The following is a 24,353-nucleotide window of genomic DNA, read 5'->3' as shown; positions in this document are numbered from 1 at the left end:
TCTCTAATCATCCCAAACTCTACTCTGTAATGAATGACAAAGCTGTGAATATTAACTGAAACAGCTATAATCACTGGTCGAAACGAATCAGATAGGGTCATATAAATAACGTAAAAGGATTTTCACTGGGAAGGTTTTAGATACTACTATGTGTTAACCAGTCGTTTAGGTTCCATCTAAAGCTGTTCCAATATCCATAAATGCTTAAACAAATAATTTGTGAAAAGAAATATTAAAAAACAAATAAATTTCAGCAGCAGATGATTAATAAGCCTCTGTTTTAGCTTTAACCCTTGAGTGAGTATTTCTTCCCAGTAAACACTTTAAACTTGGCTTCATCAGATTTTGTCGAGCTCTCTTGCTCAACGTTCTTGGGATCAACCTATACATATTAATAAGATACACAACACAATTAGTTTATCTCTAATGGATGACTAAATGGATCACATGAATGGAAAAAATCAAGAAAAGAGAGACATACTTTCACACTTGCTTTTGAAGCTTGCTTGCTGTTTGAGCCAAAGACAAGCTTCCCTGATTTTTGCGGTGGCGTTGGGGTTGACAACTCATCATCTTTTCCCTTCTCAGTTGGCTTATCTTCTTGTTCAGTTGATTCTGTTTGTGTCTTCCCATCCAAACGCTTTCCGGACCCAGTGAATGGCGTGAACTTGGGAACTTTGCTTGCTGGTTCCTCCTCCTCAACTGCAATAACCAAACAAAAAAAGGATAGAAAGCACAACTTAGAAAGCTATTATCTCACGAAAGTAACTAGAATTTCGAAATAAGCACAAAGACAAACCTTGGCGAGTTCGCTTCTTTGGAGGAGTCAGTTTCTGCGGCTTCTCAGGTTCTTTGTAATCAAGAGGAGGAGCGAAATCAACCTCACAGTCCGTTTCTATAATACTCACAGCTGAAGAAGGCTTCGCTTCAACCACATTGATAAAATACTGCTTGTTGTTGTAAGGAACCATGATTGTATCGCCAGTGGTCAAGCAAGAGTAGCTCCTAAGCGTAGTCTCCAAGCTGCATTTAAAAAAAAGGAATGTAAGAAAGAGAAGATTGGTACCAGAAACAAGATTCAGTTTTTTCAAAAGGCACAAACATGGCTTTTGGGTTGGTAATGTCCAAGAAATCTTGAGTGTGAGGCTGAAGCTTGATGTAAGTCCCTTTCACCAAGCTCACGTTCCTGATTCTCACAATGTCTCCTTCTTCTAGAGACATGTTTTGCATCATCTACAAGACAAAGGAAAACAAAGAAAGTCAGATTAAGAAAGCAGTGAATGAGAAAATATAAAATAAAGTTTATCAGAAGAAGAAAAAGAATATACCCAATAGGGAAAGTAGACAATGCCTTCGTCTGCAGTGAATTCGAGTACACCACAATGTGTGGTCTTTCCAACAGACTCGTTAATTAGCTGGAACAGCATTGGGTACTCAATATGCAAAGAAGCTGAGAGAAAGAAAAAAAAAATGGACTCAGAGATTATTAACCAAAGTAAAGAAAGACTGAAACTAGTATTCGAACACTGGCTTACCAAGACGATTGAGAGCGGAAGGAGGCATTATAACTGCAAAGATCACATAAGTAATGTCAGAGAAACACGGTAAAGTAAACTATCTAAGGGAAACAGAAGAGAGAGTAAAACATACTTTTGTCACCCTTGTCAAGATGTGCCTGCATTTAAAAAAATTGTCTGAATTTAGGACGTTTTTTTTTCATTATCATAAAAACATGATATTTAAAATAAAAGAAAAATCGAACCTTTTCAATGAATGTGACAGGGTAACAACGGTAACACTGCTCGAAACTAGACTCATCATCTCCATTAAACTCCATTGCCACCACAAATCTACAAAGTCAATAAGAACAAAAACTCAAAACTAACTTTATGAATAATCTTTTAGTATAACAATCAAGTGCGCAACACACTGACACAAATCATCGAACACCTTGTGGGCAATCATCAAAAGAATTTTATTTTTTTTAATAAGTAAATCCGACTTAACAAAAGTTTTAGTTTCCAATTTAAACACAAAAAGACGATCATCTAATACCTTAAAACAAGCTCGATCCAACAAGTCCAATAAAACCTTAGTCGATAAATCTAGATTAGAGTTAAAAGAGCTGAACACGAACTCTAAAGATGATCGGGACAGTCCTAACGTTTAAACCAAACAGATCATGTTAAAGTTTTACTTGAACGAACCGTACCAAAACAAAAGCAAACGATCTGATTTTAGGGTTGTTTGGGAGCTTGAAGAAGATCGGAGAAGCTTTGGATTCTTCTTCTTCTTCTTCTTATCAAGGAGGAGTCAAAGGCAGGCAGGCAGCAGATCGGAGCTGAGATTTTGGAAAGTTTGTTTTGATTCTTTTATAGGTTTTTAACCAAGTATATCGTACAAGGAACGATTTATTTATACGTGGCGTACAGTAATTGGCTTTTCGGCTCAGGTAATCCTACGTGGAATTTAAACAATTGTAAAACAAGAAGCCTCCTTTACCTTGGATCATTTACGTATTACGTTTGCCCATTGGGCTTTAGATATTATAGGCAACATAAATAATAATATTAACGATAATATGAGTGGAAAAAAGATTTATACCAAACCAGCAACCGAATAAAAAAATTAACAATCTAAATCGAAATTTTATAATAATCTAAATATTATACCAATTTCTATAATTAATGTAAAATTGTACTTAAACCAATATTTTTTTATAATAAATTAATACATCGAACTATCCAAATCATACTTAAAATTTCGTTAGATGGATCTAGTTAACTAAAATTTAGTAAAGTTATATTTTTAGCAATAATAAGCTAATTTTGGTTGTTACATTTCCAATTGTTTTTATAAACCAAAATCAAATCCCAAATTTCATTAATCATATTTACAATTTTTATTTTAACATTTTATTCAAATAGTATATAATCCATATTGTGGGAGAATTTGAGCTACAAAATCTTGAAAACCCATCCGGTACACTCTTTCATATTGCATATTTGCATGACCTTTTGCTAGAGTCATTTACTATTTTTTTAAATAACATACCATCTCTTCAGCTTTTCCCTAATCAACTCAACAGCTCAACCTCAACCGATTTTCTGTCTAACCCTAGGCCTAAGAGCATCATTATCCCTTAAATCCATAAAGATTTTTTATTTTATTTTTGTCTGATTAAAAAAAAAAAAAATTTAAAGTGAATTAATCGCGGGTCGGTAGAATTAAAAAATCCACGATTATCGTTTCTTCATTGGTGACTTTCGAAACCAATTATTTGCCACAAAAGTGGGACCCATGCTACTAAAAACCCCTCGTAACCTGCGATAATGGTGCTGTAAGACCATCCGCAACGCGGGATTATAAGGAATCCTTAACACATATTCCTAAGCAATTACAATTAAAATAATAATATAATACTTAAATAAGCTAAGGAGGAATTCTTAATTAAGGATTAAAATCAGTTGGTCCTTGTTGACGTGGAATCTCCGTTCAAGCCTGACGTCCTCAAAGGCAAGGTAGCTCTCATCACCGGAGGCGGATCCGGAATCGGTTTCGAGACCTCTTCTCAGTTCGGCAAACATGGAGCTTCCGTCGCCATCATGGGACGCAGGAAACAAGTCCTCGACGCCGCCGTCTCTGATCTCCGATCCCTCGGGATTCAGGTAATCTTTCAGAGAGGATTTTTGTTTTTGATTTGGGATTGAATAGTATTCGATTGCTTGTTGAATTGCTTGTTCTCTTTGGAATGTATCTCCAAGGCTATTGGATTGGAAGGTGACGTTCAATTGGGCTTTGCGTGTCTATTCAGTACATAGGATCAGTGGAGTAAACAAAGTTCAACTACGATTATAAGCACCTCTTTACCCTTTTCCTATCTTCACTTTCTCTCTTCTCTCTCTCTCCATCGAAAGAAAACAGAGTTTCACAATCACAATGTGCGACTCAGATTATCTCTCCCGCTGTTCCTCATACGAGGCAGACGTTGATTCAGACTCCGACGTCTCGAGCACCACCTGTTCCAACTGAGCGATGAGATGATGTAAAGCCTTTTGCTCCTATGGTGGTCACTGTAAGTTCTCATTCTCTGAAGCTATCTTACTTGTATTAGCATATAAATAACGAAACTAGTTGTATAAAGCCTCCTAATTTTTCCTACTGAAGCTATTCCACTTGTGAAATGGGCAGGGGACTTTAGATGATGATGGTTTGGGCCCTGTTTCTTGGTGGGAAGGTTCTACTTCTAATGAGAATCATGAAGATGATGACCCATCAGGTTCTTAAACGTACGCTTGAGGACTCATCAGGTTCTTAAACATATTGCTAGGAGTCCGGTTGCTGATATGCGTTTTCATGACTCTACGAGTCTTGTAACTAACGGGTACTGGGCACCAGAGTATGTTAACAACGGGGATGAGCTGACACTGAAATATGATATTTATAGCTTTGGAATTGTGATGTTGGAGCTTATCACTGGATGCAAACCTATTGAGGACTCATCATTGGGTCCACAACGTACGCTTGAGCACTCATCAGGTTCTTAAACTAGTATGTTTTTCTTAACATAGGAAGTTGGAATTAGACTCCTTTCCCATGATTCTAGAATTAGATTCCTTAATTTTGATGTTATCTGTGTATGAAGAGAAAGACAAAAAAAATATTGAATATGGAAAAATATTTTTCTTATATATATGTGCAACTCTTTTGTCCTGCTCTCATGGACTTGAGGAACACTACCCTCAGAACTATGCGAGTGTCCTTAGCCAACCAAGTATACCAAGAAGACCAGCATCAAGTACCTTCGATTTTCTCTCAAGCCCTACGAATCAAAAGGTGAAAAAGTGTTAGCTTCTTACGCTCATAGCAATCAACAAGTCTTTATGACACTTGTCTCACCAATGTCAGCAGCTACACAATGAGCACACATCACTCCTGAGACAAGATTCAGAAAATTCAAGAGTTGTGTTTTATTCTTAAGAACTCCAAATTGAAGAACACCATTAGAGATAGAATTTTGATTAGAGTCCTTAACTATTCAAAAAAAAAAAAATTAGTTAAATAATGCTAAGGACTCCAATGGTGGTAACACCATTGGAGATGCTCTAACCATCTTCACCTGACACTGCCTATACGACCCATCAATATTGAAATCTCTTGGGCTAAAAAGTTTGGGTCCTTTTCCATATATGCACCATATTTTTTTGAAAATTTAATCGTTATTTACACAACAACTAATTTTAGCCCATTGTTATAAACTATGCTAAAATTTGAGAGTTTTGTGCCATTGTTTAATTTATTAATTAACTTTTGGGCTTATTCTATTTTTCTCTCATGAAATATGATCTCTTTTGTATTTTTTTTATTTATTGAAATAGTCTTGTGTTATTTGTAAAGGTTTAGTAGGAAAGAATACTAAACCTGTACAAATATACAAATGTGAAGGTCATTGTGTTAACAAAGAGACAACAAACCTTAGAGATAATCAGTTTCTTGGAATGTAAAAGACAACACTACACAGAAACCCAAAAAGAAGAAGCATAAACAAGCCTGCCTTTCCAGCCTTGAAGGAACCAGTTACCATCTTGATCAACATCAAACTCTTTGCTTTTGTACTCTTTATCAACCATCAACCTCAGTTTCTGAACCAGCTCCTTCTCAACCGGAAGCTGCCTAAACCCAGCTCTCATCATCCTCCCCTGCCACTGCTTATAACTCTCAGGCCTCTCCACTCTCGCCGTCCCCTCGCAAGCCACCACGTTCATGATCTCCCTCCCGTAGAACTCCTTCTCAAACACAACCCTCATCGGATCCTCCCTCGTCAGAGTCGTGTCGCACATGTCGAACAGAGAGGAGAAATGATACAGAACTTCTCTAAACCTCGTCACAAAGAAAGGCGCATTATAAGAACCGCTCAAGATAGAAGGGATGAAGATGTTCGGTTTTATCTTCTGTATGAGTCTCAAAACCACATCTCTAGGGCTGTCCACCGCCACCGTCTCATCTAGAAGGTTCCTAAACCTAAAGAGAGAGTTCACCGCCACAAACTCGCCTTCTTTCAACTTCAAGTCCTCAAGCTTTATCGTTTCCCATTTTTGAGCAATAGCGTTATACTCAAATGGCACGTTGAACTTCTTACAGTACTTAGCCAAGCGATGTCCTGTCTCGATAACTCCGTTAGCCGGCCTAAACCCACGTTGAGGCAAGTCAATACCCGTTATCCTAAGCTTACACGAGGAGCCACGTCTCCATGCAAGTCGATGAACGAGAGAATGCCACTGGAAACCGTAAGATATCCCAAAGTCTATAATGTGGATGGTGTCAGGCATAGTCTTCTTAACCAGCTGCTGAATGGTATGGTTAGCGAAAACTATACCGATCTTTTTGAACGGACAGACCGATACGTAGGTCTGGTAAGCTTTCAACATGTCGGCAGCGGATGTTTTCTTGGAAGACAAGGCTGTGTAGACCTGCGTACCCGTCCCGGCTAAACGCGCTTCGAGGCTGTTCGCGAAGTAATGAGCTAACCTCTCTGTTCCATCTCCGTAAGACGAAGAATGTTGCCTGACGAGTCGTAACAATCCTTCAGCTCTTCTATGATCGTTAACCGAGACAGCTTGAGCGCATGAGAGTAAAAGGGACCTCAAGTCAGGTATCTCTTGCACATAAGCAGTTGGTTTCTGTCCCCTAGGGTATGTTGTTGTCTCACCTTTGGGACTTGGTGAAGCTTTGGGAGGTTCCTTTTGGGAGGTTTCGTTGAGAATGCATTTAGGGTTCTCCTTAGGATCTCCGAACAAGAGGATCTTATCGAACATTTCAGATAGTTCGGGGTCATCGGCGTAGACAGCTGCTTGCTTCTTGCTTCTTTCTTCAGGCAAATGCTCATCTTCACGCCAATGGTATTTCTCTCCGGTTATCCTGTAAGGAACATAGTGATGATCATTCTCCACATCTATAACCAGCTGAGTACTCTTTGGGAGGAACTTGCTTGCTTCCTCCACACCTTTCTTGAATTGTAACGCCCAGCTGCTATCTTTGAACATGTTAGAAACCAAATCGTTACTAGAACTTGACCTGATACCCGTGTTACGGCCACTATTGGGACTGGATCTAGTAGAGGGAGTAGACTGGAAGACGAAGTTTTTCGGGATCGGTGTTTGCATCCAAGAAGGCCTACTGTTCTCCAAACTATCAAAACTCCAATCAGAGGAAGTGGTGGTGGTGGTGGTGGTTCTTGAGGTATAGCCTGAAGAAGTTATATCACTCAGCTCATCAGGACTATGAGATAACTGAACAGGGCGAGTAGAATCGGGGTACTTTTCGCCTAGAGCTTCATAAAGAGATCTCTCAGCTGCTTGGAGAGACAAGGCATCATGGAACATACAAGGCTTGTCATCCATGTCTTCTTCCATAAGCACTTGGCTTATGTATTGCAGAACAGAATCAGTGCAATCATCATCAGCATCAGCATCTTCAGCAGCAGCAGCAGCAGGAGGAAGATTCTGTTGAGAATATGGCTCTGGATGAGGAGGAGGATGAAGAGGAGGGAGAGGAAGAGGAGGAAAAGGAGACGGACTTCTCAAGAAAGGTTGATCATCCAGATATAACCCATTTCCAAAATTGGAAAAGTCAATCTTGTAATTGTAATGGAAGTTGTCAAACGATCCAGGGAATCCAGCAGAGTAAGAACCCATCAGTAATCACAAGAACCCTAAAACTTTTTCAACAAGAAAACACAAATCCTTAGTCTCTGAGAGAAAACACGTTTTGAAGGTTGGAACTTTTTTTTTCTCTCTACCTGATCAAGATAATAACACAGCAAATGAAAAACAGATAACCTAAACACTAAGCTATGATGTTTATTAATCCCTAGGAGATAATGATGTTTTGTGTTTGGTAAGAAACAAATTTTGCAAGCGTACCTGTTGGGATTAAGATGTGTTGATTCAGATACTCTGGAAGAAAGCTTTGTGTTGGGGGGAGATGATGTATGTACGTGGTGAAGATGTATTTTTTATGTATTAAAAAGTACAGAAAATAACAAATGGATGAAAGGTACAATTTTCAATGATTTTTGAAAAGTACATTTTATTTGTTTATGTGTGTCAGAAACCCACTAGGTCAGGAAACTTTAAAGGCCATTTTTTAAACATACACGATATTTATACCAAAATGCGAGTGTTAAAAACAGATTATCATTATCAAAAATGTTTAAAATAAGTCTTGACAAATGTGAAGGGGTTAAAAAATGAATTAACATTTTATCAAAATAATTTTATGTTCGAAAGCACGTGTAAAAAAAAAAAGAAAAACTAACATTAATCAAACATAGAATATTATAAAAAAATATCACTGAAATTTTACCTTTGTTAAATTTCTTCATATTAATTTTAATATAACATATACATATTTAAATATTAAAATACTAAATTATCTTGATATATTTTAGGGCCAGAAATAATATTTTTCAAATCAATAAATTTTACCTTTAATGGTTCTACTTCTTGCTGCTGTTTCTGCAGAATGGTGTATGTTTTTTTTAAGCCTTCTTTTGTTTTTTGAATGAACTTGATAAATTTACTGTTTGATTTTACTATAAGAAAATCATATATCAAAATATTTTTAATTTCTCCTATGATTTACATAGTTAAAATTTTCGTTTATAATTTTACATTTAAATGTTACAATTTATGTACACAATAGTTAGCATACTTAGCAAACTATGTTATACTTACATATAACAGTTTAAAATATATATGCCAATGTCTTACAATTTTGTTTAATTGTCTAAATTGAACAATAATTTATACATAATATAATGGTATATTAGTTTAACTTCATATGCACGTGGTCCATTGTTCAAAACGTAGCAGTAAGAATCTTTCGTTTTTAACATTTGAAGTATCAAGTATTTTATATTTATTATCTATTTATTTTATAAAATATTTTGTATGATGAGTCAGCACTTTCTATAACATATGTTATGTTTTGCTTACTTATTTTGTTTGTTTCTTACATATTTGAGTGTGTTTAATTTGTATATACGATGAAGTAAGAAAATATTTATATTATTTATTAAACATTTAAATTTTACTTGAATAAAGTAAATACACAATATTTCTATATTTTTCAAAATCACATTTCAATAAAATTATGAAACTTAACAAACCAATATCATCATTTTAAAATATGTCAAATAATAATATATTCTTCAACCAATGTTTTCCAAATAAAAGTTTTGCAATGTGGTTTTTCTCCCCTAATTTTCTGCCTTATCTTATCAAGGAAGATTCAAATTAGTTTACATTCTGCATCTCCGGTGACTCTAATGCCGGAGGTAATTTTCTTTTGTTTTGATTTTAGTTTTGCATGCTCTACTCAGAAATTTAACTTCTCTTTGAACCGGGATGAGAAGGTATTTGGTTTGGAGGTGAGTGGAGGCCCATAGTGTTATTCTGTCGTGAGGTGGTGTGATTCGTCGGATCTTAGAGTTTCAAATGTGCTATTGGATATATATATATATCCGTTCTTCTTTTTGAGTGGGGGTATGTGATGGCTTTTGAATATGTTTATCCTCTTCTTCCAGTTTTGATGCGGCTAAGTCTATGGCCCTCCATTTTTCTGTCTCGGTTTTTCTTTTTTCGGCCTGTTCAGCTAATCCACTTAACAGACAAAGAGTTTTTTTCCCCTTAAATCAGAGTTTATTTTAGTTATTGGATGTACTAGCTTTTATTGTATGGGTATGTGTTTTTGTTTGTTCTTGGTTTGATTTGTGAATTGTAGTTGTTTATTTTATTTTGTTCTCAAAGATTAGTTTCCTTTGTGTCTGTGAATCTTTAATCTTCCTCTTCTTATCGTCTTTAGTTTAGATCAAAATGCGAATTTTAAAAACAATTATCACAATGAAAATATATTCCTCAACTAAAAAATGTTAAATATTTTATTAATACTAAATTAACTGATAAATATATTGAAAATATAGTACAATTTATCTTTTTCAAATATTTGTTTCAAAAAAAATAAAATTAAACGATTAAAAAGTTGGAATACTAAAAACTAGATCAATATATTTTCACTTCATAAACACAAAACGGTAACTATATTAATTCATTTAATTATTTTTCAAAAGACTCATATAGACTATGCAAACCAAACTAGTAGCTCCATTACTATATTTATATTATCTGATTATATAATGTATTGAGTTATATGTGGTGTTTCATGATTGTTAATTTTTCTAGTTATTCAATTAAGCATGCAAAATATTTATACAAGTAAAAAAAATTAAACGAATATATTGCTAAATTATTAATAAAGCTATTTAAAATAATTTTATCAATTTGAGATAGATTAAAAATAATTAATCTAACTATTGCGAGACGTATATATTATCTTAATTTTGATTTTCATATAATTGAATCCACCTAATATAACTAAAATAAATAATATATAAATGAATTAGGGCAATTCTCTCAAATAGAATTTTTTTAAGTTTTTGTCATAAAAATAGACCTCAAAAACTAAAATGACCAAAATAGTATTTTTTTATTTTTAAAATTTTTTAAAACAATTATTTTGTAAAATTTGAAATCATATCCCCAAAATCCCACTCCTCAAATCTAAACCCTAAACTATAAACTTTAAACCCTAAACTATAAACCCTAAACCTCACCTTTTAACTACAAAATCCTAATCTCTAGATTAATTAACCCTAGGGGTATAAATGTATATTTACTTTTTTCATAAAAAAATTAAGTCTATTTTGGTCATTTTTATTTTTAAAATATATATATTTGTGACAAAAACCTTTTAGGTCTATCATAGGAAATTTCTCAATGAATTATATATACACGTATATAGAACTTAAGATACACAAATTATGTATGAAATTGTAATTTTAATTAACTAAAAACCAGGTAAAATATTGAGTAATTGGTGTAGATGCACCCAGAAACCCATGTAATTTGCCATATAATCTTTTTTTTAAAATATTTTTAAAGACTATAATACCCTTATCTCTATCTCTCTCTCTTCTCCCCTTTATGTGTTCTAATCTCTTTATCTTTCGTACAAATTCTTCAAATCATCTTCTAATTCAACACAAATCTTTATTTTTTTATTCTGATTCTTTTGACACCCATAATGCTAATCTTATTATCTCACCCCAATTCCAATTTCGAATCATAATCAACTTTTAGATAATATATATGTTAGTAAATATTTTATTACTTACTTGCTATTATTTAAATTTTAATGGATTCTTAATCGATACATGAAGTGTTAGCTGTTACAAATAGATTTGGAGTTATTTAATAGATAACTAATTAATTGTTAATAGGTTTATTAATTAATATATGATTTGTTAGTTGATACATTTGTTTGATACATAGATTGTTAGATGATACTGAAATTATTAGCAGATATGTTAGTTGGTATGTAGATTGTTACCTGCTATGTAAATATTTAGCTGATAGATCTAGAGTTACTTGTTTTTGACAAAGCATAAGAGCATTTTCGTCTGTACAGTATCAAAAGGTTACTCCTTTTTAAATTATCCATAATTATGGACATTTAGCAAATTTGGACTTTAATTGGGGATATTCCACACATTATCTTTAAAATATTTCTAATGCGTAGATTGAAAGATATATATCTTATTTAAACAAAAGTATCATACGACAATAATCTTAATTTAATTAAAAAAAAACTGATTACACGTTACTCACTATGGAATATACTCTTTGAATATCCTTATCCCTTCTCAAAATAGATTAATTGTCTGGCTTCTGGGTGTACAGTACTTTTTAATTTGATATCATTTCTCCATGTTTTCAATACAAATTTGGTCAAAATGGATCTAGATCGGGAAACCTAGAATTATTAATGATTTAATATAGCAAAAGGGTAGACTAAAAAACGCAACTTGCCAACTTCCCAAAAATAAATTCTGTAAATTCGGTTGAATAATAAAAAGATTAAGGGGGGGGGTGTATTGAATTGAGGATTTTAAAGTGTTTTGGTATTTCTTTAAAATCTCCTGTTATTCAACTAATGATTTCTATTTTTTTCTTCAAATCCTGTGTTATTGAATATGATATTTATCTAAAGTAGCTTAAAATCACTTGTAATCCACTGTTATTCAATTAACAATTTACTAAAAGTAAATCAAATCTACTGTTATTCAATGATAAACAATTTTAAAAGAAAAACTTTATGAAATGGATTTGAAACTATTTTTTTTGTTATTTTCAGTCAAAACTATCGTTACACAAATCCCACCATTGTACCTGTTATTTGGAAATACCCAAAAGGGGGTGTATTGAATTGAGGATTTTAAAGTGTTTTGGTATTTCTTTAAAATCTCCTGTTATTCAACTAATGATTTCTATTTTTTTCTTCAAATCCTGTGTTATTGAATATGATATTTATCTAAAGTAGCTTAAAATCACTTGTAATCCACTGTTATTCAATTAACAATTTACTAAAAGTAAATCAAATCTACTGTTATTCAATGATAAACAATTTTAAAAGAAAAACTTTATGAAATGGATTTGAAACTATTTTTTTTGTTATTTTCAGTCAAAACTATCGTTACACAAATCCCACCATTGTACCTGTTATTTGGAAATACCCAAAAGGGGGTGTATTGAATTGAGGATTTTAAAGTGTTTTGGTATTTCTTTAAAATCTCCTGTTATTCAACTAATGATTTCTATTTTTTTCTTCAAATCCTGTGTTATTGAATATGATATTTATCTAAAGTAGCTTAAAATCACTTGTAATCCACTGTTATTCAATTAACAATTTACTAAAAGTAAATCAAATCTACTGTTATTCAATGATAAACAATTTTAAAAGAAAAACTTTATGAAATGGATTTGAAACTATTTTTTTTGTTATTTTCAGTCAAAACTATCGTTACACAAATCCCACCATTGTACCTGTTATTTGGAAATACCCAAAAGGGGGTGTATTGAATTGAGGATTTTAAAGTGTTTTGGTATTTCTTTAAAATCTCCTGTTATTCAACTAATGATTTCTATTTTTTTCTTCAAATCCTGTGTTATTGAATATGATATTTATCTAAAGTAGCTTAAAATCACTTGTAATCCACTGTTATTCAATTAACAATTTACTAAAAGTAAATCAAATCTACTGTTATTCAATGATAAACAATTTTAAAAGAAAAACTTTATGAAATGGATTTGAAACTATTTTTTTTGTTATTTTCAGTCAAAACTATCGTTACACAAATCCCACCATTGTACCTGTTATTTGGAAATACCCAAAATCAAATAAAAAATTGACCACACCTATGAGAACAGAGAGAGAACAAGAAAGCGAGAGATCAGAGACGAAGCTTTCCAGAAAAGTACTGAACTTTTGATTCCCTCTTGTTCATGAATCAATACCCAAGTCGACAATTTTGGAAGCCAAAGATTCGATTTTGGAGTCTCTCAAACCTGAAGGGAGCCCTTTGATTGTTAGATTTGATTTCGTCTCGAGCTTTTCGTTGGATCCGAGAAAAAGGTTTTGTGCTCTGAAGAATCTGAGGTTGAGCTAAGGCACACGTCGATTGATTTGTTCCTTTGGTGTTCTATCAAAAGGTCTGTTGTCAAAATCTTCTCTGTTTTGGTTCTGTTTTTAAAATCCCATATTATACACAAGACAGAGAAGATTTTGACAACAAACCTTTTGATCCTGAAGAGTGATCTTAGTCTAGTAAAGTTTATTTGTTCTTTTCATGTTCTACTCTATGGTCAACTAATGTTTGTGAGCTTGAAAACTATGTTAGGTTTTTGATCGTGACTCTCTTTGCTTCTCTATTTTTTCTACAGCTTTGGTTCACCCAAATAATCTTTGCTTCAACTCTCCAAACTCAAAAGGTTGAGGAAGTATTCTTCTACGAGACTGCTTGCCAAGTATGAAAGCTAAGGTAGTAGATTAGAGCTTTGGTTCTGTCCTTCCAAGTATGCAAGCTAAGGTACTGCTTGACAAGTATGCAAGCCAAGGTACGCAATGCTGATTTTCTAATTTTTGTTTTGGATAAATATGTATCTTGTTGATATCTTTATGGGTTGCTCCTTAGAAAATTGAATAATATGATGGGCTTTTTTCGTTTAGTTGTTTAATTAGGGTTTAGGTAGGTATGCACATATATATAAAATCAGTAACATGGAGAAGAGCTTACAAAACTGATAGGATACGAGCATCAATCATCTCTTTTATTTGTCAAAGTGAGTATTCATTTTCATCACTTTGGCTTACTGGAATGTGTAGTTTGAGATTGGTTTCATTATTTTGTTTAGTTTTCATGAATTTGGATGATGTTTGTCTTTGAATATTGTTCCTTTTATGGGTTTGAGTCTTTTGACGATCAATATAAAACCTGTTAATTCACTATTTTAGATATGGTTTTACAAAGACTATAGATTTATTATCTTGGTTCTTATAATCTTGTGGTGTTATATGACTAGTTACCTTCCAAACAATGGGAGATCCAAAAGACGTAAAAGGTAAAGGTCAATACCACTCATGGTCTGGACCTGAGCACAAGTTGTTATTGAGGTTACTAGTGGATGCAATCAATCAAGGTTTTCGTGATGCCAGCGGCAAATTCAACAAACTGACGGTCGAATCCAGAATACTAACAACTCTACAGCAAGAAGTTGGATCTAAAAAAACCTACGGTCAGTATAAAAATAGGATGAAAATCTTGAAGGGTAGGTACCAAGTGTTTGCAGATTTTCTTCGTTGTAGTTCTGGTTTTGGGTGGGACTCTGAAACGAAAAAATTCACAGCAGATGATGAAGTATGGAAGGTCTATCTGCAGGTAAAAAATTATAATATGAAATTCATGCTTATGTTGGTGCTGTTTACATATGATTCTTATTATAGTGATTTTTTTTAATAGGCTCATCCAAATAATAAATATCTGCGTGATGATTCGTTTGAAGATTTTGAAGAGCTAAGGACTATATTTGAACAGAATACTGCAACTGGGCAGAATGCTGTGGGACTAGGTGATTCTGTTGATGCAGGATCCTATCAATTTGAAGAGAACGAGAAGACAAATGATAATAATTTTGTCCACGTGATAGATGAGGGAGGAGGAATAGAACACCAGCAAACATGTGAACCTTCATCAAGAAAAAGCATTGGAGAACAGCTTTCACATAGAAAGAAAGCTAGGACGGATTCATATAACTCGGAAAGGGTTTGTGAGGAAGTTACAGAAATCAGTAGCCAAATTTTTGACATGATTCAGAAAAGATGGGTGAAGGAAGCTGAAGAAAAAGAAGCTGAAGACAAAGCTAACAATGTTTGGGATGCTATCAAGGAAATTCCTGACTTGGATGATGATTTGCGTTATGAGGCGATGACCCTTGTTCACACCTTAGGCATGAAATCTGGTTTCGTGAATATGTCCATAACAGATCGTTGTGGATGGATTAAAAGAAATCTCCGTAAACCAAGTGGCTGAAGTAACATGATCGGAGTTCTAAAGATAGTTCGTCATCTTGGAGTTTTTATTTCTTTAAAGTTGAGTTTTTATTATTACTTTAGCTATGGTTTTGTTTCTTCTTTGCAGAATTGTTATGATTTTTGTTCTTTATATGTTATGGTTTTTGTTTTTTTTACTACAATGGTCTAGTTTTATTTATTTATATACGACACTATCTTCTTGTTTTCTCCTACAATGGTATAATTATATTTTACATAGGAAAGTAGTATATTCTGTTCAAAGTAAACATTGATTTTGGCGGCTAAATTTGGCGGCTAATTCGTTAGGATACGATTCCTTAATGATTTGTGTAACCTTATTTATTTGTCCTCTTCTTCTCTAGCTAAAGTTCATCACCGCCGCTTTATATTACGTGAGTATCTAGCATTATTTCACACTTTGTTCACCAATTAGACAGTTTCTTATGACTTGTTATTTATGTTTTTGTGCAGAGATTTCAATGGCTCATATTGTTAATGCAAATGAAGAGATACAAGTTAGGAAAAAGAGAAAAAAGATGTCAAATTTCAAGATAGACGTTGATATTCTCTTACTGGTTTTTTCTATCATTGTGAAGGTACGTAATGTCGCTTCACGTATTCCACAAATACAACGTGAAATTAGAAGATCAACTACAACACTTGGACATGAATACATACAAAATGCTTTGGTTGAAGATCCTAAACATTTTCGACATCTATATCGTATGTATCCGGATGTGTTTTTGAAGCTATGCTCTATTATAAGAGTAAAGATGGGATTAAAAGATACAAGATATGTTTCAGTTGAAGAAATGCTAGCCACCTTTTTGTTCATTGTTGGTCAAAACTCAAGGTATATTCAGGCTCAAGATAGATTCAAGAGGTCAAGATTCTCAATAAGTACGAGTTTTCATACAATTCTGAAAGTGTTAAACGCACTTGCTCCAAGTTACATGGCCAAGCCTGAAACAACAGTGCCTCCAAAGATAAGAGATAGCACACGATTCTATCCTTATTTTAAGGTACATGTAGTTCTTCTCTTATGCATTTTTTAAATAACGCAAAAAAATTTACATGTTTCTATATTTTATTAGGATTGTGTAGGAGCTATTGATGGAACACATATTCTTGCGATGATAAGTGGAAAGGATTCATCTAGCTACCGCAATCGAAAAGGACAACTATCACAAAATGTTTTAGCTGCATGCAATTTTGATTTAGAATTTATATATGTTCTTAGTGGATGGGAAGGTTCAGCTCATGATGCTAAAGTATTACAAGATGCTTTAACAAGAAATTTTAACAGATTACAAGTTCCAGAAGGTATGTCTGGTTCTTATGATTAAAATATTGATGTGTTATTTTTGTATTTTCTTAAAATTATTTGTATATGTTATATGATTTCAGGAAAATTCTATTTAGTCGACTGTGGATACGCCAATCGTCGTAATTTTCTGGCTCCATTTCGAAGTACTCGCTATCATCTTCAAGATTTTAAGGGACAAGGCAAAGATCCTGTGAATCAAAATGAGTTGTTCAATCATCGTCATTCATCCTTGCGAAATGTGATTGAGAGAATTTTTGGCATCTTTAAGTCAAGATTCCTCATCTTCAAATCTGCTCCACCATTTCCGTATAAAACACAAGCAGAGTTAGTTCTTGCATGTGTTGTTCTACATAATTATCTTCGTAAAGAATGTCGTTCAGACGTGTTTCCTGAAGAAGTTGTTGTCGCTGATGGTAATGAAAGTGATGTTCAAGAAATAGGTGAAGATGAGAACATGGATGATGATGTTCAAAATGGCACTCAAGAACAACAAAGAGTGAATGCTAATAATTGGAGAGCAAATATAGCAGCAACCATGTGGACAGATGCTATGCATATGGGATCTTGATGCAGCAACAGTTTACGTTGTTTTTAGATGTTATCTCTGCTACTATGTTTTTAAATTTATCTTTCATGTTGTGGTTTATGAATTTGGTTTTTTGATAAACAATTTTGATCTATTATATTGGCTTTTAGTAAGTTCTGTAGCTTTCTTGATTATTGTCAAGAGACTGCTGTTCAAACTTGTTGCAGAGATTGAATTGGAAGAAGTACAAGACAAATTGATTATGTAATATGCCATTGGATCTTCTTGTTTTTGGGATCTCGATGAGTCAACCTCAGAAAGTTGGATATGGAAGAGTATCTGCAAACTTTGATCTATAGCTCTCTCTCTCTCGTTCCCACAAACGAAGGAAGAAGACAAAATATTGAAATTTCACGTTTTTACTCTGTTAGTAAAAATAGTGATTAATTCATGTTTTAAAATAATTGGACTTTGAAAAGTACTCTGAAATTTAAGTTCAAATGATCTCAAGTACTCTGAAATTTTTAAAAAATCCTATTCAAATCTATTTTCCTTTTTTTAAATCCCACCCATCGTTTTGGGATTTAACCCAAATCTCTTCAAACTCCAATATTTTTTCAAATCCACCCAAACTTTTAAAATCCACATTTCAATACATCCCCCTAATATTCAAATTCTAGATTTTACTAAATTGTTTTGTTGTCTTAAATGATACAATTCAATCTATTTTTTAAACAACTAGTATTTAGCGATTATTTTTGAATAGATAATTAGAGTTTGATCCGCGCTTTAAAAATGCAGATATATCTTTCGTTTGAATATATTCATATATTTGATTTTTAATATGTTTGTGTAAATCATATTTCTTGTTATTTTAATTTTGTAACATGTATTTACTTTTGTTTGTTGCATAAATATTAGCACTTGTGCCCACATTTTTAATTGTATTGATTTGTGCCAACACTTGAGATTATATTTGTATAGTATATGTCGTAAGTCGACATGTAAAGAGGGACAATATATTGATGAAATATTTTTCAATGTAAATCAACTGATTTTTATTTGACAATATATTGGTATAGTTTTTTTTAACGTCTTGATTAATTATGCTATTACACTGCTGAAAAATATTACATAAATTTTTTTACGACTGACAATTCTACTATCATATGAGAATACATACTTGACTGCGTCATTCTGAGGCGCTCTATGAGATCTATGTTCGATGATACGCCATGCACCATGCTGAAAAGCTTTTTGTAATTTTGTTTCTTCATAGTCTGCATAATTTATATTTTTTAGGGTCTAAACTCAGATCTCTTGGTATAGAAGCATTAATGAACCATTACTCAAACCACTGAACTAAAAAAATAGTTTAAAATTTCCTTTTAATTTTGTGAATATTCTGGCATAGGTTATAATATTAGTGCAAAATAAAGGGCAGAATCCTATGAAATTCTGCATTAATAATATAGATTTTATCTACTCCACATAAATTTACAATAACGACAATTTACATACACTATATTATGATGAAAAACTTTACTCTTACTATATTTTCCCTGTAAACATATATTCATTAAACCGTAGAAATTATGCCTTATCAGGAATCAAACCCCAATTATTAATTATTATTCTGTTAACCATCGTATTAAAGAGGCTCCACAATTCTTACTAGAAAGTGAATTTTAAAATAAAACTCTAGGTAGCACCGGGCATTCGGGTATTCGGTTCGGTGTCGGTAGAAACCATTCAGTTCCGAATATATCGGCCAAAACATTTTTATACCCAATAGATAGTTATGAGATTTCGATTTGGTTTTGGGTACCCTTTTGAGATGTAAATCAAATATATATATACAAAATATATTAGTTAAGATGTTAATCTAAGTGGTCTAATGCTTAGTATCTTCATCTCTACTCCATAATTTACTCCAAAAATAGAATAAAAAATGAAATATAAAAATAAAAAATCACAGTTCATACTCTAATTTGGAGTATATTATGAAATAGAGATGGAAATGCTCTTACACACTTGTATATTCGTTAATCCAACCAGATTTTGAATCACTGAGTTGTTAATTTTATAAGTATTTATTATATTTTAATTTAGAAATACCATATATATTTATAATATAAGAGAATACATAAAAGATAATGTGATTTTGTGGTGACAATGTTTTCACTCTTCCTATCTAATTCGGATTCGCGTGAATTGATGATATTTTACCTTGTATTAGAAAGTTGAAACTTGTTTTTTTTGGATATTTGGGTATCTATCCGGTTATTAGTTTGGTTTTAGTTCCGGTTCGGTTATTTCAGATATATAATATAAGAACCATTAGGATATTTAAAGGGTTCAGTCTGGTTTCAGTTTCAGATATTTCGGTTCAATTTGATTCTCGGTTCCATTTTTTTCCCCTAAGATTAACTCTAGGCTTATTTATGTTGTTAATTTTCTTTTTAGTGAAAAAACATAATAAATATTTGGTATATATTGGGTTTTCAATCCGAGCTTGTTTTTAGTATTTCATTATCATCCACAGAACTAAAATTTATTATGTTGTTTCGTCTTCAATTTTTTCTTTTATTTCCTATATTGTTATGACAATTTTATTGCCAACTCTTTCCAAATATATTATTTACAAGCTGGACGACCCACAAAGATATCAACTCAATCTAGTTGTAATACTTTATTATATATTAAAGAAAAACCAAAACAATATATTACTCAACATTCTCTTCTTTTTTTGATACTAGACTCAATATTATTTATTGGTTGTTACTTCATCTATTATTTGGAAAAGTCAGATGGTCGTAGGATTGTCATGTTCTTTTTTTCTTTTTGTAAAAGAATATCATATTCGCACTAACCATTTACGACACTAAAAATATGGGTAGAAACTTTAACTAAAATATGACTAGAATAACTAATAATTTCAACTTTTACGTCCCACTCATATATAATAAAGACAACTATCTTTTTTTGTTAAAGAATAAAGACAACTATCACATAATTAGTATTCAATCAATATAATATTGATTAGTGGTACAAAGTGAAAAACTGATATTTTTTTGTAAAAAGTAAAAAAAAACTGAATATGTCACCAAACTAAGAGCACCATTAACCCTAGCACCCCTAATGGGGTGCTTAATCACTTTTTTAATAATAAATGGGTGATAAACACTTTTTTTAAGCAACCTCTAAATTTTGTCCTCCAATGCAAGTATCTTATTTAGGGGTTCTTAAAAAAAATTAAACATTGTTTTATTTAAGATAAAATTTATTTATTATATAAAACATATTAAAAGATCAAAAAAAAATTAAGAAACACTTTGGTTTGTAAAACCTATTGCCATCATCAGAAAGTAAGCCAACATTGTTTGAAACATCCTATAAGAGTAAACCAAGAAGAAGACGTTCAAGAGTAAACCAAGCTACACATACCTTTCATCCACAGATAAACAAGTTGATTTAGTCATGCTTCTTGAACCCAAACCTTCCACTTGGAATTCGACTGAGAAAGCCAGTATCCATCTTCTTATAGTGACTGTGAAACTTCATGAGCAGAGAATCAACAAAACCACCAACTTCGTCTTCATATTTCTCATACAGAACCGGCATTGTGTGAGCTCCCACAAACCCTTCACACATACAAAATGCATCACCCCTTAGGAAAAAAAATCTTATAAACTCAAATTCTCAATCTTTCTAAAGAATCTCACTCACCAATATACAAAACAGTTAGGAAGTTGCAATCTGTAAGGGATCATTGCGGCTAGCCATAGTTCAATCGCAGCCTGAAAATTATGTTAATGCAGAACTGATTAAAGTGCCATGAACATTAAAAGAACAGCTAGAACCAAACAAACATTTGAAGGCATTCACCAGATTATAGTAAAGGAAGAAGAATCCAAAATGTAAAAAAGACTTAACATTTCCTTTGAGAATACAGAGGAGGGCCTCCCATACGCTGGACGAAGAACTCATACTGGTTCTGGATGACAAACTGTGGAGGTGGAATAACCTTCTGTGGAAGCTAATCTCCTGAAATTTACAAGAACAAATTCAACTTAAAACCCGCAAAAGTTACATGACATAACAAATTAAAACTTCAATGGGCTGGAGACACCACAAAGTTATTGCATTCTCCTGAAAATTGAACCTAAGAACTATAAAACAGAGCAGAATAGTACACAATCAAGTGAAGTCTTAACAAACTGAGGCTAGAACCCATATAAATGACGAGACAGAGCATATTAAAACATCAATGAAGACATAACTAAGTTACTGTCTTTCCTGAAACCCATTAGCGAGCTTGAAAACCAAAACCACAATAGAGAAATGAGCCTAAATGCTACGAAACAGAACAGATTAATCCACAATCAAGTAAAGTCTCAGCAAACTAAACCATCAATAAAGACACCAAGAAAGATTAAAACTTTACAGAAGATATGAACAAAGCTACTGTATTTCATGAAACCCATAAGCGAGCTTGAAAGTCAAACACCACTAGAACAAATAAAATAGAAAGACCATAGAGAGGGTTACTGTGGGAGGTGAAGGAACCCCCCATGGCCATAAGAGAAGTTAATCGACCCAGCTTGAAGAGAGTGAGCAGGCGCGAAGATAAAATAGGGTTTATGGTGGCCATTTTTGTCCGTTTCAAGCAAGTGGAGAGGAAGAGAAGAAGATTGTGGCCATCGTTACGAAGCATTGACGGCGGTGAGAAGGAGAGAACGGGAGAGGATGGAAGACGACACGTGTATCAAGAGTCGGTGCTTCTTCCTCTTAATTAAGCTCCGCTGCTTAAGGTAATTGTGATTTTTCTTTTTTTTTAATTACAAAAAAACCTAAGCACCCCACTTAAAACCTCCCGTTAATGCTGCTCTAAGGCAAGACACAATTTATCAAGCTTGTCTTCAACCTTTGGGAGAGAAGTTTTGAAAGTAAATTGTAGTATATTACTATAATACTATAGGATAACAGTCTCTGTCCACACGTACTATATTCAGTTTTTTTTACTATATTCAGTTTTTTATTATCTTCTCGTAGGCTCGTAGCTAGATCAGTTTATCATGTTCATCTGATCTCTGCGCGTAAATCCCTAATATATTGTACAAACTTTTTTCTATCACATTGTTCGATGAAATTAGACGGTTTGGGTTCTTAAAGGATTAAACCATGATATCTAAACCTGATTGATACAAGTTCAACCTAATGCTTTTACATTTTAACAGCAATTATTCCTAAACCATTTAATTTGTTTCTTGTGATTTCCATATAAAACTTACGACGTTAAAAGCATTTTTCTTATTTATGTTCTGAAACTGTATGATTTTCTTACTACAAAATAACATACTTACAAGTAGTATTGACTAAATTCTACAACATTTAATATAGAATTACTGAATTACAATCCAACCAATCATATACCAAAAAGAAGTTGCCGGAAGTGGAAAAAAATTTCAGGAGAGTTATGAATGACAAAAAAAAATTATTGGTGATTTGCTCGAGAAGGGAAGATGAAAAAAAGATAATTAAATGGAGTCAGTTCAGTGTTGTGCCTATGATCTTAGGGGATCTAAAAAAAAGGTTTTTAGGGGCTCTAAACACAATTTTTGATGCAAAACTAGTTTGAGGAAATGAACATCTAAATCATGAATTTCAAAGCTCTGTATCTAAATGCAAGAATCTAGATGCAACATCCATGTAAAAAGCAAACAAGCATTTTCTATTTTTCGCGTGAATGTTTAAATCTTAAAACTAGAGTTTAATCTGCGCTCCTGCGCGGGTATTGGTTTTTACGTTTTTGTACCATGATATTTATTTTTCATAATTAGTGTTATATATTTTAGATATATCACCATATAACCAACTGTATTAAAAAAACTTGGACTGAATCAGGTAATATGATTATTTTTTGTACAAATATCCGAACATGTTTAAGATAAATTAGTTATTTGGATATTTTTAGGTTCCTAAACATCAGAACCGAACTCTTTCAGATCCAGAAAAAACTCAACTCGAAACCCGCACATAAATTTATAATAGGAACAACTCGTACTTGAATGACTACCCAATGTTCATGCCTAATTGATTCAATATACTAATAAAAATGATTCTTTTTAAGTGTTTAGCTAAATTAAATGAAATAGAAATATTTTTTATCCAGTAAAATAGTTATATGAAGTGAAAAATTAAGTGCAATAAATGTAGTACATTTTAGTTATTTTTATTTAAGTTATTATTTTATTCACATAAACATGTCTTTAAATTCTCTGTTTGGCTACATAGTTTTTCACAGATTGAAATTAAAATTAAAAAATTTCTAGTAAAACAAACTAAACCGAACTTTTAACCATATGCAAAACCCATTTATTTTTTATTTTTTATTTTTATAATTGGCGTAAAGTTAATTTTAAATAAATAATAAATAAAACTATTTACTATTATTATCCTAATATAATTAATGATGTGATATTGTTATGGTAATATAATTAATTAAATTGTTAAACTAAGTGAAAAAATGAAAAAAAATATTAATGTAATAAATTTGTTAAATAGAAGGTTAGTTCTATTTGTACTTCAGTTTTAAAAAAATAGATATTTGACTAACATCGGTTTAGAACTGATGAGATACTAGGCCAGGTATAATAACCATGGTTTGGAGTTCTTAAGGAGAAGTGAGTCGAAATTGGTGTAGCTACGACAAGTTGAGTTCAATGGTCTGCACTGCAACAGATTTGTCTTTCATCCTCAGCTTGATTCTAATAATCTGAATATGTTCTTACATATGCAATGAAACAAGAAGTGGAACCAGACAAATGATCAACAAGAACAATCACAAGTGCATATGATAAAATCATATTAAGTAAACAATCTTTGTCCCTTTCCAAGATATTCCTACTTTCTACAAAGATTATATCAGTTAGATGTTTAGTAGTATACTAGTATCAGCTGCATAATTGGGAACACAACTGCTGAACATGAGACGTGTTATCGTTACTGAGC

The 24,353-nt window shown here is 32.6% G+C and overlaps 4 protein-coding genes, 1 long non-coding RNA gene and 1 other non-coding gene across 9 annotated transcripts; 3 read left to right on the top strand and 3 right to left on the bottom strand.

The window, feature by feature from the left end:
- Nucleotides 1–106: 106 nt before the first annotated feature.
- On the bottom strand, nt 107–2,392 carry LOC106446907 (ubiquitin fusion degradation protein 1 homolog). Its single transcript, XM_013888723.3, has 9 exons — nt 2,213–2,392; nt 1,763–1,850; nt 1,651–1,675; nt 1,536–1,568; nt 1,329–1,450; nt 1,103–1,233; nt 800–1,023; nt 482–702; nt 107–382 (listed from the first exon to the last, which is right to left on the bottom strand). The coding sequence occupies exons 2-9, from the start codon at nt 1,835–1,837 to the stop codon at nt 287–289; spliced, it is 927 nt and encodes a 308-aa protein (XP_013744177.1). The 5' UTR covers nt 1,838–1,850; nt 2,213–2,392; the 3' UTR covers nt 107–286.
- A 949-nt stretch (nt 2,393–3,341) lies between these two features.
- LOC106440279 lies at nt 3,342–4,892 on the top strand. Of its 2 annotated transcripts, XR_007339110.1 has the most exons (4): nt 3,342–3,668; nt 3,765–4,075; nt 4,192–4,539; nt 4,747–4,892. It is a non-coding gene; the product is annotated as an uncharacterized LOC106440279 (transcript). The 2 variants fall into 2 exon arrangements; XR_007339109.1 differs by lacking the exon at nt 4,747–4,892 and having other exon boundaries at nt 3,345–3,668; nt 4,192–4,691.
- A 331-nt stretch (nt 4,893–5,223) lies between these two features.
- On the bottom strand, nt 5,224–8,221 carry LOC106450027 (scarecrow-like protein 33). Its single transcript, XM_013891677.3, has 2 exons — nt 7,923–8,221; nt 5,224–7,717 (listed from the first exon to the last, which is right to left on the bottom strand). Exon 2 carries the CDS (start codon nt 7,692–7,694, stop codon nt 5,514–5,516), a length of 2,181 nt encoding a protein of 726 aa, XP_013747131.1. The 5' UTR covers nt 7,695–7,717; nt 7,923–8,221; the 3' UTR covers nt 5,224–5,513.
- Nucleotides 8,222–11,638: 3,417 nt separating this feature from the next.
- On the top strand, nt 11,639–15,641 carry LOC106380341 (uncharacterized protein At2g29880-like). Its single transcript, XM_048777830.1, has 4 exons — nt 11,639–13,607; nt 13,839–14,012; nt 14,478–14,833; nt 14,915–15,641. Exons 2-4 carry the CDS (start codon nt 13,973–13,975, stop codon nt 15,482–15,484), a joined length of 966 nt encoding a protein of 321 aa, XP_048633787.1. The 5' UTR covers nt 11,639–13,607; nt 13,839–13,972; the 3' UTR covers nt 15,485–15,641.
- Nucleotides 15,642–16,259: 618 nt separating this feature from the next.
- On the top strand, nt 16,260–17,381 carry LOC106377905 (putative nuclease HARBI1). Its single transcript, XM_048778191.1, has 3 exons — nt 16,260–16,508; nt 16,581–16,809; nt 16,894–17,381. Exons 1-3 carry the CDS (start codon nt 16,260–16,262, stop codon nt 17,379–17,381), a joined length of 966 nt encoding a protein of 321 aa, XP_048634148.1.
- A 1,001-nt stretch (nt 17,382–18,382) lies between these two features.
- Nucleotides 18,383–22,605, bottom strand: LOC125608054. 3 transcript variants are annotated; one of them, XR_007339107.1, is made up of 4 exons: nt 21,891–22,295; nt 21,069–21,386; nt 20,787–20,983; nt 18,383–18,619 (listed from the first exon to the last, which is right to left on the bottom strand). It is a non-coding gene; the product is annotated as an uncharacterized LOC125608054 (long non-coding RNA). The 3 variants fall into 3 exon arrangements; XR_007339108.1 differs by lacking the exon at nt 18,383–18,619 and having other exon boundaries at nt 20,593–20,983; nt 21,069–21,139; nt 21,276–21,386; nt 21,891–22,603; XR_007339106.1 differs by lacking the exon at nt 18,383–18,619 and having other exon boundaries at nt 20,593–20,983; nt 21,891–22,605.
- Nucleotides 22,606–24,353: the final 1,748 nt, after the last annotated feature.

The sequence above is a fragment of the Brassica napus genome, chromosome A4 (assembly GCF_020379485.1).
Source record: "Brassica napus cultivar Da-Ae chromosome A4, Da-Ae, whole genome shotgun sequence".
In the NCBI taxonomy this organism is placed as follows: Eukaryota; Viridiplantae; Streptophyta; class Magnoliopsida; order Brassicales; family Brassicaceae; genus Brassica; species Brassica napus.
Note: the sequence above shows the minus strand (reverse complement) of the source record. Positions and strands in the feature narration are given on the sequence as shown.

Bases quoted from the DNA above. Each gene is read 5' to 3' on its own strand.
- LOC106446907 (XM_013888723.3), bottom strand. From the start codon at position 1,837: ATGGAGTTTAATGGAGATGATGAGTCTAGTTTCGAGCAGTGTTACCGT. The intron at 1,569-1,650 runs GTATGTTTTACT...TGATCTTTGCAG, and splicing joins TCTTGACAAGGGTGACAAAA to TTATAATGCCTCCTTCCGCT. The intron at 1,024-1,102 runs GTTTGTGCCTTT...TTTTAAATGCAG, and splicing joins ATTACCAACCCAAAAGCCAT to CTTGGAGACTACGCTTAGGA.
- LOC106450027 (XM_013891677.3), bottom strand. From the start codon at position 7,694: ATGGGTTCTTACTCTGCTGGATTCCCTGGATCGTTTGACAACTTCCAT.
- LOC106380341 (XM_048777830.1), top strand. From the start codon at position 13,973: ATGCAAGCTAAGGTACTGCTTGACAAGTATGCAAGCCAAG. The intron at 14,013-14,477 runs GTACGCAATGCT...TTATATGACTAG, and splicing joins TGACAAGTATGCAAGCCAAG to TTACCTTCCAAACAATGGGA. The intron at 14,834-14,914 runs GTAAAAAATTAT...TTTTTTTAATAG, and splicing joins TATGGAAGGTCTATCTGCAG to GCTCATCCAAATAATAAATA.
- LOC106377905 (XM_048778191.1), top strand. From the start codon at position 16,260: ATGGGATTAAAAGATACAAGATATGTTTCAGTTGAAGAAATGCTAGCC. The intron at 16,509-16,580 runs GTACATGTAGTT...ATATTTTATTAG, and splicing joins GATTCTATCCTTATTTTAAG to GATTGTGTAGGAGCTATTGA. The intron at 16,810-16,893 runs GTATGTCTGGTT...ATATGATTTCAG, and splicing joins CAGATTACAAGTTCCAGAAG to GAAAATTCTATTTAGTCGAC.